This window comes from Lacerta agilis, chromosome 16 (assembly GCF_009819535.1).
Source record: "Lacerta agilis isolate rLacAgi1 chromosome 16, rLacAgi1.pri, whole genome shotgun sequence".
NCBI lineage: Eukaryota > Metazoa > Chordata > Lepidosauria > Squamata > Lacertidae > Lacerta > Lacerta agilis.
Window position 1 is genome coordinate 15477195 of NC_046327.1, and position 14928 is coordinate 15492122.

The 14928-nt window shown below is 41.4% G+C and overlaps 2 protein-coding genes across 2 annotated transcripts; both read right to left on the bottom strand.

The window, feature by feature from the left end:
- Nucleotides 1-490: 490 nt before the first annotated feature.
- Nucleotides 491-2959, bottom strand: LOC117061282 (E3 ubiquitin-protein ligase Topors-like). Its single transcript, XM_033174010.1, has one exon. It carries the CDS (start codon nt 2901-2903, stop codon nt 726-728), a length of 2178 nt encoding a protein of 725 aa, XP_033029901.1. The 5' UTR covers nt 2904-2959; the 3' UTR covers nt 491-725.
- A 4664-nt stretch (nt 2960-7623) lies between these two features.
- Nucleotides 7624-11650, bottom strand: LOC117061270 (E3 ubiquitin-protein ligase Topors-like). Its single transcript, XM_033173994.1, has 2 exons — nt 11484-11650; nt 7624-9485 (listed from the first exon to the last, which is right to left on the bottom strand). Exon 2 carries the CDS (start codon nt 9480-9482, stop codon nt 7740-7742), a length of 1743 nt encoding a protein of 580 aa, XP_033029885.1. The 5' UTR covers nt 9483-9485; nt 11484-11650; the 3' UTR covers nt 7624-7739.
- Nucleotides 11651-14928: the final 3278 nt, after the last annotated feature.

Sequence of the window (14928 nt, forward strand, 5' to 3'; positions counted from 1 at the left end):
AGAAGATCAAACCTATCCATTCTTAAGGAAATCAGCCCTCAGTGCTCACTGGAAGGACAGATCCTGAAGCTGAGACTCTAATACTTTGGCCACCGCATGAGAAGAGAAGACTCCCTGGAAAAGACCCTGATGTTGAGAAAGATTGAGGGCACAAGGAGAAGGGGACAGCAGACGCCGAGATGGTTGGACAGTGTTCTCAAAGCTACCAACATGAGTCTGACCAAACTGCGGGAGGCAGTGGAAGACAGGAGTGCCTGGCATGCTCTGGCCCATGGGGTCACGAAAAGTCGGACACAACTAAACAACTAAACAACAAGAACAGCACTTTCCAAATAGAGTACTGTACAATTGGCAGTTTTAAGCAAGCATATGTTCATTGCAATTACATTTGATATTTTCGTTTTATGTGTGGTTTATTTTTTTTAAAAAAAATCTGCCCCCAAACACTGAGAAGGTTTGTGATGGACATTGAACTACATACACGCATGAGTACACACATAGGAGACATTTATTTTGTTCCAATAAGGCAAGATTCACACTTGGAGAATAACAACACATTGTTTTCAGTTTAGGTTTCTCTTTTCTGCCTCTCTTTTTATGAGGCTGTTTCCTCCCACTATTTTATGTATTTTTCCTTGTTAATGTTCAGCTGTTACTTCTGCAGCCTTGCCTTCATAGCTTTCTTTTGGGCTATTGGTGTTGCCCTGAGATCTGCAAAGATGCCTTTAGCTATTCAGATCCTTCGGGAAATACTTTGGCCCTCCCCTTGAATGGGAAGACTCCACATGATGCAATTTGTGCCTCCTTTTCCCGCCAGGTTTATCGTAAGGCCCTCTTTCCTGCCCTAATACAGCAAACCTGCCTCTGGGTCTTCCTGCGCTTTTGCATCTCTCTGAACAATCATACCAGCCTTTAGTGAAACTTTCTTGAGAGATTCTGCGTTCTGGAGGAAAATATGATCTCTCTCTGGAGCTAGGCAGGAAGGGTTGACTGTATGCTCTGGCTGCCACACCCTTGCAATACAACGGGTCATCGTACCTGTATCTCTCACAGTCTTGTCTATAGTAAAGGTATCTCCAGCCTGGCTCACTGGGGACCCTGTTTCTCAAATAATCATAGTCTTTGCTCCTTTGTTTTCTAAAGTGAGTTGAACTCTGAGACTTAGACTTGCTTATGTCTCTAACCACAAGGCTCTCGCTTCTTAATGGCAGGCTGCTCCTTAATAATAAGCTCATCTCTCTTGATTTGGACTTTCTTGGCTCTCTTCTAAGTCTCCTGTCCCTGGAATAGTTTGAATGGTGCCTTCCTTCATGTGGATGCCTTGCTTTGCCTCTTCCTCCATGTTTTTCCTTGGTGGAAGAATAACCTTCTTCAAAATTGTATTCCATATCCCTCAAAATGCACTTTTTAAAGGCACCCTTTCGGCCTGGAGAGAATGCTGCGTGCCTCTCCGAAGATGAGCTTTTTGAGTGACCTATGGGGAAATCCAGTTCTTTCCATTTGGTTGCTTCTTCCTTTGCAGAGCTGTGCACAGCCACCAGGCTAACAACATCGTCATCATTAAAGCTAAATGCATTGTAATCTCCAGATCCTAAGACATTTGGGGAATTCTTAGAGACTTCAGTGTGCTTTGAGCTGTGGGTGTGGACAGGATGCAGTTCCCCCATACCCTCATCTTCCTCTCTGCATTGATGAGACTGGGGGTGAGATAATGATCTAACTGGTTGTGGTTTTTTACCAATCTTGATCTTCATAAAGCTGTCTGGTGTCCCCCTCCCTTTTTCGGTATCGCTGTTGGACAAGTCCTCCAAATCATTTCCCTCATCATTCGCATGGGATATTCCGTCTGTTCCAGTACACGCATCAGTTAGATCTTTCTGTGAAGAAGAGTGCAAACATCCTATGTCCCTGTCCTCTAAGTCACCATCAGTTTTGGGTGCCTCTTCATTACCAGGTAGTTGGGAATGCTCAACATCTGAAGATGCGGAAGAGACGGAAGAGTTAGAATCTTCCTGCGTGAAAGCAGAACAGGCATATGAGGCATTCCAGTCGTACTTCTTCAAGTTGAAGGGAGACTGCACAAAACTGATGAACTCATGGAGGAAATGGGCTGTGAATTGGTGCAAGTGAGGCCGTAGCAGGTCCTCAAAGTCCTTGCTCTGCAGATCATGCTGAGTCATGTTGTTGAGGATAAAGTTCAGCAAGGTATGAATCAGTGGCCTCTGATTGCCACAAAAGACTTTTAATTCTCGTTTCAGCCATGGAATCAATCTGTCAAAGCACCTTGGGTTTCTTCTGAATAATTCTGCTGAAGGAGTTCGGTTGAAATCTGGATTTTTAGTGGTTTGGACCTGGATGCCAGCACGGTATAGAGCTTTCCTGAAATGAATTACAGCTTGGGTTTTAAATTTCCCAAGGCTGATGACTTCTATATTAGCATGTTTCTTTGTGACTGCAAACTGTTTCATGAGCTGGTAAAGATCCTTCTCTCTCTGAGACTGTGTTCCTTTAACTTCCTCATGCAATATGCCATTGTCAGGGGGTGATGCAGGTCTTTGGGTGGAAGCTGATGTGTCACTTTCCCTGCAACCAGAAAGGGAGTCGCCCTTCAAAGGCAGAACATATTCACACAATGCACCTCTGGTGTTTATGGTGTGGAAAAAAGAATAGAAATGTTCCTTGCACATTGGGCATGTCACTTTCTTCCTTGACCACTTCTGGATACAGTCAAAGCAGAACCTGTGATTGCAAGGGTTCAAGTAAGTTGGGTCTCGGATTTTTTCCAAGCACATGGCACATTTTGAGTTTTTAGCTGTATCTGTTGGCATTCTCCTACCTAAAGAACCCCCACTTGAGGGTCTAAGGCCAGTTCTTGGCTTAAATTCCTTATTCAGGGGTCTCATGATCTGAAAGAAAGCACACAGAAGACTTAACTTAGGCAGCAGAACACATACTCCCCCTACTGTAGCGATCTGATAGTTCCCTAGTGCTGTTGGAACCTAGACTAAGGAATAAATTGGGCTGGATCAAAAATAAATGAGGAAAAAATGGAGGGCATCGGGTTGGAGAATGCTGCTTTGCACTAAGCAAGTCAAAAAAATGCACTTCTTCCCTATATCCCCCACCTTCCACTGCCCCCAATTCACTTCTGCTCACCTCTTCCAAGTTAGTATTTCTTAGAAGGTGCTTGGTTTCAGCTGATTGTTCTCTTTCCCATAGAGACAACATTCAGTTCGAGTAAACAGAACACACTGAATGTTCTAGCTGTGAGCTCACTATGCAGGCAGACAAAGGATCCTTGTGTAGAATGGTGCTTATGAACCCATTAAAGGCGGTGGGCTTTTAACATTTGAACTATGAACAGAATTGCAGCCATACCTATTATTTAACTTATTGCTAGCATGTTTGGGTCACAGCCAACCTCACACTCCTGCCATTGTGTTTGCACTGCACTAACCTTCATACATCTTCCCAGTAAGCACCAGTAACTCAGGAGGTCAGGTGAACACAGCCACTCCACCATGCCATCAGCTACTGGAAGTCTTCATGCTTGAAGTGCCTATTTTGTATTGCAGCTCTTGTCTGTGCCATGTTGCTTCAGACCCCAGGAGAGGTGATGCTGGTGCAGGAAAGGTCATGACAATTGTGGGCTCCTTCCATCTGATCTTGGCCTCCCAGCACTATCAAATATCTTGGGAAAGGAGCCATTCTTCAGCAACTCTCATCTGGCTTGTTTTAGAAGGTTGTCTTGGAAGAAGGTGCCAATCGGTTACTCCTAGGGCTGAAAACTCCAAAGCTTGTCAGCTGGTTTAATTAAACACGACACCCTGTTTGCATTTGGTGGAAGTGGTCCCTACTTAGCATACCGGCTCTCAGAGACAAGATCACTTCTTTCCAAATGTGCCTTCAACAGACTATTCCTGCTTCAGCTATGATGGATATGCGTGATCCACCTGATTTCCCTTATAATAAGTAGGTTTAAGAAATACAGCCATCTGACTAAATTTCAAAGCTGCCATGTTTATTTGGGGACAGACCTTGTAACTTTAACTAACAACAATGCTTGTGGCATGCAGATCTTATGTCACCCTAAAATGATACTTCTGGATTTGGGTTACAGTGTAGGTCCAAGTGTCTCACCTTCAAAAAATTGCTTAAAGCACAGATTTCAGGAATAATTTGAAAAGTCATTGGCCTCTCTCAGCACTCTAAAGCTAAGCATAAGTCCTCCTTTTGGACCATTTGGGGGGTGGGGTAAATGAAACTTTTCAAGGGGGGAGCTAAGGGGAGGGAGGAAGACATTTATCTGATATTCTTGAATATGGGCTGATGCTTACCTTACTAAATCTTATGAGATTGCAGCACCACACAGAATTAAATCCTATGCTCACCAGCTGGTAAGTGGAGAATTCAAACTTTTGGGTGCTGCTTTGGAAGCCCCTTTCTTGCAGCGGGGAGTACGTTTCCACGCACTATTTAAAATGTTGGTGCTGACATTTAAAGCCCTAAACGGCCTCGGCCCAGTATTCCTGAAGGAGCGTCTCAACCCCCACCTTTCAGCCTGGACACTGAGGTCCAGTGCTGAGGGCCTTCTGGCAGTTCCCTCACTGTGAGATGTGAGGTTACAGGGAACCAGTCAGAGGGCCTTCTTGGTGGTGGCGCCCACCCTGTGGAACGACCTCCCATCAGATGTCAAGGAAATAAACAGCTATCTGACTTTTAGAAGCCAACTGAAGGCAGCCCTGTTTAGGGAAGTTTCTAATGTTAGATGTTTTATTCTGTTTTTAATCTGTTGGGAGCCGCCCAGAGTGGCTGGGGAGACCCAGGTGGATGGACCAGGTACAAACAAACACACTATTCTGCATGGGGAATTCAGATGTTGCCTGATTTCAGCTTCCATCAGCCCCAGCCAGCATGGCCAATCGTCAGGGAAGTATTTTCAGGGAGATGAAAGGCCTCTGAAGAGGACCTTAAGATTCAGCAGGCATACAGTAGGAAGAAGTAGGCAATCTTCCAGGTAATCTGGTCTCAAGCAATTTAAGGCTTTATAATCAATGGGTTAAAAGCAGCACCCCTTCTTCCTGTTTCTCAGGGTTCATCCATTAGCAGAACTATTTTGATGAAAAGCTATTTAGGGCTGGACCCTGTTTTTATTTTACTTCTGCAAAATATTGTGCAACATACCAATTGTATTATGCAAATATATGTGTACAACACGTTCAGTTGCCTTTTATAATCTGTGTTGCATGCAGAACGTCCCAGGTTCAATTTCCAGCATCTCCAGGTCAGCTGGGAAAACTTGGCATAAAACCAGTTTCCTGTGTCCTTCCTAACCAAAGAAATTATATCTGCAATGACTATATCTAGTCAAGCTTGTATGTAACCTCTAGGTCTAGAAGCATCGTGCTACGCTATAGACTATCAGCTGGTGAGAGCAGCAACATAATAGGTTCATTGCCTTCTTCTGCTTTTGGGCTTCCTTTGGGCATCTGGCTGACTACTGTGAGATATATAGGATGCTGGAGTATACAGATTGAGAGTCTGACCCACCAGAACTCTTATTTTATTCCTAGGAACAACTGCAGACAGTCTTCTTCTTCTTCTTCTTCTTCTTCTTCTTTCACTCGTAGCCGAGTAAGATTGTCTTCCATAAACACGGTTTTAACAATGAGTCCGTCAGTGACTGTGGAGTCCAATTCTGGATCCACACGTCCTTCCACAGTGGGGACATAGATTTCCGGGAGGGAGTTGATCACGGTGTGGATTTGCCAAGCATGCCTTCCTCTTAGTATGTTTCTCCCTTGTGTTCTGAGTTCGAGTGTCTTCAAAGCCCATGACACCCTTGCTAAAGGCTGTTCTCCAACTGGAGCACTCACAGGCCAGTGTCTCCCTGTTGTTGGTGTTTATACTACTTTTTTTTAAGATTTTCCTTGAGACAGTCTTTAAACCTCTTTTGTTGACCACCAACATTACACTTTCCATTTTTAAGTTCGGAATAGAGTCGTTGCTTTGGAAGACGATAATCAGGCATCTGCACAACATGACCAGCCCAACTAAGTTGATGGTGAAGAATCATTGCTTCAACACTGGTGATCTTTGCTTCATCCAGTACACTGATATTAGTTCATCTGTCTTCCCAAGTGATGCGTAAGATTTTTCAGAGACAGTGTTGATGGAATCTTTCGAGAAGTTGGAGACAATAGCTTTGTAAACAAGCATTTTGGTTTCACTGAGAATGTCCCCATCCTCAAACACTCTGCACTTCAATTGGGAGAAAGCCGCACTCGCAGAGCTCAGGCGATATTGGATTTTGGCATCAGTGTTGATCTTTGTGGAAAGATAACTGCCTAGGTAGGAGAAGTGATTGACATTTTCCAACGTTACACCATTGAGTTGGATTTGTGGTGCTGCAGAGGGGTTATTTTGTATTTGTTGGTGCAGCACTTTGGTTTTTTGGATGGAGAATGCTGCGACAGGCCAAGCTTTTCGTAAGCTTCTGCAAAGATATTTAGGATGGTTTGGAGGTCATCCTCTGAGCGTGCGCACACTACGTTGTCATCAGCATACTGAAGCTCTATGACGGATGTTACGGTAACCTTATTCTTTGCTTTCAGCCTGTTGAGATTGAAGATCTTTCCATCTGTTTGATATATGATTTCTACCCCAGTGGGGAGTTTCCCTTCAACTAAGTGTAGGATCATGGCAATGAAAATAGTGAATAGCGTTGGGGCAATAACACAACCCTATTTGGGGAACATTTAGGCCAACCTTTAAAAGAACCACAAATGCAAAGGAGCCTAAGCCAGCATTGAAACACTGGTCCATGCCAGGTTTTACTAAATTCAGGGTAGCCAGTGTGGTGCTGGACTACAGTTCCCATCATTCTTGACCATTGGCCATGCTGGCTGGGGCTGATGGGAACGGCATCTGAAGGACATGATGTTGTCTACACCCTAAGAGGTTGTGCAGGGTAGATTGTTCCAGTGTAGTTTCTGATGAACCCACACAAAACAGAGGGGGAGTAATATTGTCTTGATTCCCTCACTGTGAGAAGTGAAGTTACAGGGAACCAGGCAGAGGGCCTTCTCGGCAGTGGCGCCCACCCTGTGGAAAACCCTCCCATCAGATGTCAAAGAAATAAACAACTATATGACATTTAGAAGACATTTGAAGGCAACCCTGTTTATGGAAGTTTTTATGGAATGTTTTAATGTATTTTTAACCTTCTGTTGGAAGCCACCCAGAGTGGCTGGGGAGGCCCAGCCACCTGGGCGGGGTAGAAATAAATTATTGTTGTTGTTGTTGTTGTTGTTGTTGTTATTATTATTAAACATTTATACAGTACTTGTTTATGAAATTGTTTATGCGGGGTTCATAATTCACCCCAAAATAGCTGTCCTCTGCAGTCCCTCAAAATAATTTGCTTGTGTGGTTTAAACATGATAGTAGCTCCACTCTCTAATAAAACAATTAATGAAGATCCTGTCAAATTTCTATTCATCATTCTTTTTTGCTCCCTATACATTGTCTCCTGTAATTGTTTAGGTACCATTAAGTATTTTGGTTATCAGTGTTTTGCTTCAGACTCAACACCAGATTTCATTTATCATTCATTCAACTCATTATTTTTTTCATATATACGAATTTATTGGTTTGAGCATAACATGTATAACCCCATTAAGAGAACAACTTAACAAGTTCCTTTGTGGGTTATTGGACCGATTTCCCTGATGTGTAAATCAAGGTCTTCTGATAAATGAAAAAAATCCACGCTTCCTCTTGGTATCAGAACCACTTGGTGTGTCTTCTGTAGAGGAGTGCAGTTCTGCAGAGCTACCCTTTTCTTCATCTTGCCATGACATCTGACCAGTGTCATTTGTTTCTTTTGTTTTCAACTCTATGTGCTCGATAACCAAAAGGTCTTCTGCTTTGGGTTGAAGCACCTCAATAAGAATTATCTCCTCTCCTTTGTGATGGATCAGCTTGGTGCTTACCATGTCCTTTTGTTGCGATGGTGTCTGATCCATGCTATCTGCCTCTTGCTCTTGAGATGGAACCTGCAAAGCATCAAACACTCGATTACTGCTAGCAGTCTGGCCAACATTGGAGATAGCTGCACTTGCGCTATGAGTGCTGCCACCAAAGCTAAGACTGTTTAAGGCTTTCTGCTTGTTCACTGGCTCTTCTTCTTCATCAATATCATCTGTAGTTTGATGTGTACTCTCCATATAGTTGGGGATGGCCTTGCATTGCATTGGCATACTCACTTCTATCTCATTGAGGACACGTTCGTGTAATGGGCAGTGCCTATTGTGTGACCCTAATTGTGTATCAGCTTGGAAAAATACGTGCATGTTGTCCTGACTTCTTACTAGTGCTCCATCTGAGGACCCAACAGGGAAAAAAACCACATCCAGAGTCTGGCTGGAACTGGAACTGGTTGCTCCTTGTATTTCGTCATCCCAAGTTCCTTCCTCATTACTTGTCACTGATTCTCTATCTTCCCCCTGATTCTCATCAGAGTCTTCCGTTTCCTCCTCCTCCTCCTCCTCCTCCTCTTCTGAAGATGATGTAGTAAATGATGAATTGGACTGGAACCCATCATCATGGATTGGAAAGGGAATGTCATAAGTGGCTCTCCAGTCATAGGCCTTAATGTTGAAAGGGGAGCGAGCAAAATTGATGAACTCATGCAAGAAATGGTTGGTGTAGTGGAGTAAATGAGGCTGTACAATGTCAGCAAATGCTTGGCTGTCCAGATCAAAGATAGTTATGTTGTTCAATATGATATGCTGTATGTTGTTGATCAAGGATGCATGTGAACCACAGAGCACTCTCAGTTCACGCTTCAGCCAGGGAACCAACCTGTTAAGACGGACAGGGTTCCTATGGAAAAAATCAGCTGATATATCCCTATAAAAACCTCCACTCTGGACGTTCCTGACGCATGCTCCAGATCGATAAAGGCCCCTCCTGAACTTAATTGTAACCTGCTCTCGAATTTGCCCGAGGGATATGCCTCCTGGATGGGATGACCTCCTTATTCCAAGCTGTCTCATCAGCTCATCAAGTGTTCTCATCCTACCTTCGGAGTATCCTTCATATAAGATCCCATTGTCTGGCAGTGACTCAGGTCGTTGATCAATTGCTGACCTCTCCCCACACAGGCCATAGGATGCATTTTCAAAGGGAACAAAGTACTCTTCAAAATCAGTGTCAGAATTTATGGTGTGGAAGAAAGAGTGGAAATGTTGCTTACAGAGTGGGCATTCTGCTTTCCTTTCTGACCACTCCAGGATACAAACAAAACAGAATCTATGGAAGCAGGGATTTAAGAAGGCCACGTTCCTTATTCTTTCCAGGCAGATAGGACACCTTGAGTCAGAAGGTCCATCTGTTCCTAAGGCACTATTTTCATTCCCTGAGGCATTCACAGATGAAAAGCTGTTGTCAGAAGTAAGCTCTTCACTGGATGATGCCATAATCTAATAAATAAGGAGAAAAAGATGAGTTCAGGCAATCAAAAAAGAGAAAGTTATTGAGAAAACTGTCCCTTAATCAAAAATTGACACAGGACCTAATTATGAAGAAACGTGCTATTTTGGTTTTATTTTTTTGTGATAACCTTGATGGATTCAACAATAAAACTGATCTGAACTGAAATGGGGCTATCTCTTGCACATTAACGATGCTTTTTCAAACTAAAATAAAATGCAATTTAGTCTCATATATTGACTTCTGATGTCATAGCACAAGTAGGCATTTGCTCTGCTAAAGCTATATCTTAAGGTGGGGATGGGGGAAGCCCTTCATGTGATATTGGCCTTCAACTCCCATCATCCCTGAGCATTGGCTATGCTGGTTGGGGTTGAGTTTGGAGTTGGAGTCTAGCAACATTTAGAAGGCCACTCTGCCTTGCCCACCATTAGAAATGACTCAATTATTATTCACATTAATTTCGAAGTGGAAAAATCCTTTATATTTGTTTACTTTAAAATTATACCTACATGGTATGGGGACTAGTGGCAGGGCAACAAAAGTGAATTTTGCAAGTCCTTATAGCTGCCAAGAAATGTATGCTTCAAGCATGGGAGGACAAACATGCACCATTTATTATGCAATGGTCTGAGGATCTTACCACTCACCTTTACAGTGGGATAGAAGAGCTGAAAGGAGACCCTTTGGTTTCATATAGTACATGAGTGGATGAATCTAAAAAGTCCAGAACACAAATTTTCACTGCCCTCTAGCAGCTATGGTGACTCATTTACCAGAAGTAATGTATTTAGTGTTAACTCTGGAAATTTATACTCAATATTGACCAAACTAAGTCTCCTAGTTGCTAGAGGGCTGTGAAAATTTGTGTCCTGGGCTTTTTAGATGTGTCTAACCATGTACGATTTGAATATGGCACATTGGTTGCCAGATGTGAAATATATTGGCATTATTTCCAGCTCTTCTATCCTATTACTACATTTTAACGTATTTCTTAAAAATATCGATTTCATCTGGATATCTGTCAGAAGATGACATACTGTATGCTAAAACTGAGATGGATGCATTGACGGCCATTGTCTTATTAATGTGAGCTGGTGTGTGTTTTCCTCGGATTTCATTCCCCTCTTCTTGTTAAACTTGCTATAAAAACTAATTACCGATATTTGTTATTTATTTATTTAATTGACTCACAGAACCTTTGCCTCTCTTCTCAAAGCATAACATAAGACCCCCAGTCATATGACCCATACCAGAGAATGGCTGCCACTGGAAAGTACTCAACATTGTTTAAATGGAGACAGGTAACAATTACCAGCTGCACAGTATGGTTTTTATCATGCCACTGAAACTGAATATTATTGGCCATTTGCAGTGGTCTTGTGCCACCGGCCAATTCACATAAAGCTCACCATGCACCAGTTGCAATTATATTACTGGAACCAATGGATTTCAATTTCACTTTTGATTTCATGCAGTCTATACATTCACAGATCTGAACTTTCAAGGGGGAATCCAATATGCTCTGTCAACCAAAAGGTGATGATGTGAATAGGCAGTTGTCATGCTTGGGAACTAGGGATATATCCTGTTAGAAGGAACAGATATGTAGCTTGGGAATACTCCTTGATTCAAAGCTGCTGCTGGAGGCCCAGGAGGGCTTATGCCCAGTTAGGGCTGGCTCACCAGATATGACAATTGTTCAATGAGCATGGTCTGGTTTCTAATGACATCTCCTTTGAATGACGGCACTCCTCTTTAAGCGAGACTGTGCTTGGATGTGCTGCAAATGTGGGAATGAACTGAAAGACAAAGACTTGGCCAAGGCCCCTTCAGATATTCAGGGCTGAGGCAACACACATACAAGAACTTTCTTCCAATTTCACATCTTTTACCACTTTTTTACACCCGTTCTCAGGATCACCAGATGGAGAGTCCACAAAGAAAAACAGAGCTAATCACGACCAATGAGTCTGCAAAAGTCTTACCTAGAGATAAGTGCTAAATTTTTGATTCCTTCTTGCCTAGTATCTCTTTTTCACTCCACTCTGAGGTCGTCTCCAGCCTCCTTTTCTCCTCATGTCTCTGCCTTTCCCTTAAGGAGCCATGTCTCTTGAACAGCTTGGGATAAGCAACATTCTGGCAAGGAATTTTAATGATGTCATAATCATAGACTCAAAAAGGCCCAGCTCATAATGATGCCTCTGCTGTTGGGCCTTACCTATGAAAAGATGACATCAAGCAGCTATTCTAGTTATAACAACAAAGGGCTTAAAGATGAATTGGAGGAAATATGCTTCATGGGATGAGATGCATATCTTCAGATAGTATGTATCTCAACTACCCATATAATAGATACAGTGTTTCTTTTCACAGAAAGTGTAACTTGTTGCGGGTGCACACCAATTAGTGTCTGTACTCAGAGCATATCCTTCAGGTGTATCAATAGTGTATCAAATAGCTTGCTCCAGAACTGGATCTAGCAACATTGCTGGTGTGTACAAAGAATATACAAGTACTATCTAAGAAATTGTTGGTGGTAATTGTGGTTTAATTGGTATTTTTTGTGTCATAAATCACCTTGTAATCTTAATGCTTTCAGAGAAAACTGGTAGATGAAAATAGGACACCCTTTTTTCAGACAGTCATTCCATGGAACAGCCTAATATGACGTCCCTCTGTGTAGACTTGATATTTCTAACCTCTGAACCTTGTTAGGAAAATTTATTTCTACTTGATCAAATTAATAATGGAATCACAAGAGAGGCATTTGAGAGGCAATGTACCTGCCACAATCCTAATGAAATTCATATCTGCCTGGTTGCTTAAATTTAGACATTTTTATGCCATTTCATTATTAAAAGAATAAGATTCCTAAGCCAGAGCTTAATTTCTTCCTTAATAATACCAAAAGAGTTAGTATTTTATAACTTTAGTCATTCAGATTAATGGATTCTTTTTTTTTATAAGATTTTTATTATTTTCCATTAAAACAAAAGAAAGACAAAGCATAAACACTAACATTAACACTATAAAAACACAATACATAAACACAATCAAACAATAACAATAACAATAAAGAGAAAAAACACATACAAACCTTAAACTAACACTTATCTTCTTACTTTTCTTATTACTATCTTCACTGTTTTGGGGACTTCCCCCATTCCCTCCACTGTCTTCAAAATCATATATATCTTCTAGGTAGCTTTATATCTTATTCCATTAACATTTGCCCACATTTTTAAAATGCTTAACTTTACTTAATCAATTACTTAGTCAATTGTAAATCTTATCTTAACCTCAAATCTTAACACATTTCTAACAGATAAATCATTTGCACAAAAATTTTCAACTTAACAATTATATCTAACTCAAACCTACTAAAGCCGCTCATCTATTTGGTTCTGCTCAAATATTCAATTTAGCTGATTTAACTAAATAGTCTTTGAATTTTTTCCAATCCTGTGACGCCTTCTCCTCCCTCTGGTCCCGGATTCTGGCGGTCAGTTCTGCGAGTTCCATGTATTCCATCATCTTCATCTGCCATTCTTCCACCGTTGGTATCTCTTCACCTTTCCATGTTCTTGCCAATAAGATTCTAGCTGCTGTTGTGGCATACATAAAAAACACTCTATCCTGACTGGGTATCTCTTCGTTGGTTATGCTCAGAAGAAATGCCTCTGGTTTCTTACAAAAGGTAACTTTCATTACCTTCTTAAGTTCATTATAAATCTTATCCCAGAAAGCATTTACCGCTGGACACACCCACCACATATGAAAAAAGGTACCTTTCGCATGTTTGCATTTCCAACATACATCTGACATTTTGGTATTCATCTTAGCTATCTTAACTGGTGTCAAATACTATCTATATACCATTTTCATTATATTTTCTCTTAAACTATGACAAGCAGTAAATTTGATACCTTTCTGCCACAATCTCTCCCAGTCATCCATCATAATATTATGTCCTACATCCTTTGCCCAATCTATCATTGACGATTTAACCAGTTCATCTTTCGTATGCCACTCTAGCAGAAGATTATACATTTTGGAAAGGCACTTAAAGTTCGATTCTATCAATTCTGTTTCCAGTTTTGATTTTTCTACTTGAAAACCAACCTTTTTGTCCATTTTAAATGTTTCGTACACCTGATAGTAGTGCAGCCAGTCGGGGACCTGACTTTTTACCTGGTCATAGCCTTTTAGCTTAAAAGAGTCCCCTTCCTGCTGCAATATGTCCATATATCTTAACCAGTTTGCAGACATGTTCGGTCTCTTATAGGCCTTAGCCTCCACTGGAGATATCCATCTAGGGGTCTTTCTCTCTAACAAGTCTTTATATCTGATCCAAACCTGATATAAGGATTTTCTTACTATGTGAGTCTTAAAAATTCTGTGGATCTTAACCTTGTCATACCAAAGGTATGCATGCCAACCAAACATATTGTCATGTCCTTCCAAGTCCAACACATCAACATTCTCTAGTTTAAACCAATCCTTTAGCCAGCAAAAGGCCGCTGCTTCAAAATAAAGTCTTAAATCCGGCAGGGCAAAGCCTCCTCTCTCTTTAGAGTCTGTTAGAATCTTGAACTTAATTCTAGGCTTTTTGCCCTGCCATATAAACTTTGATAGGTCCTTTTGCCATTTCTTAAAGCAGTCCAGTTTGTCCAAAATTGGTATGGCTTGGAATAAAAACAGCATCCTTGGTAGGACATTCATTTTTATCACAGCTATTCTTCCCATTAGCAACAGTTTTAATCTTGTCCATATTTCCATGTCTTTCTTTACCTCCATCCACAGTTTTTCGTAATTATCCTTATACAGGTTCAAATTCTTGGTTGTGAGGTTGATACCTAGATATTTTACTGTTTTCGCAAAATTGAGGCCAGTGCCTTCTTGTATTCTTTGGATTTGTTCTGCACTCAAATTTTTACCTAAAACTTTGGTTTTCTGCTTATTTAATTTGAAACCAGCTACAAGTCCAAATTGTTCAATTAATTCCAAAGCTCTGGGGACACTGCTTTCCGGTTCCTGCAGGGATAACATCAAATCGTCTGCGAAGGGGCGTAGTTTATATTCTTTCTCTCCCACTCTAATTCCTTTTGTCAGTTTGTCCTTTCGTATCATATTTAGGAGGACTTCCAGGACCGTAATGAAAAGTAAAGGGGAGATAGGGCACCCTTGTCTTGTTCCCTTCTCAACTTCAAACTCCTCCGATATCACACTGTTTACTATTACTTTTGCTCTTTGTTCTGTGTAGATGGCCTTAATGCCATTCAAGAATTTTTCTCCAACTCCCATCTTTTCCAAGTTCTTTTTCATAAATGTCCAAGATACTTTATCAAATGCTTTCTCTGCATCCACGAATAGTAGTGCCGCATCTGTGTTTATGTCTCTCTCCAGTTTTTCTAAGATATCCACAATAAT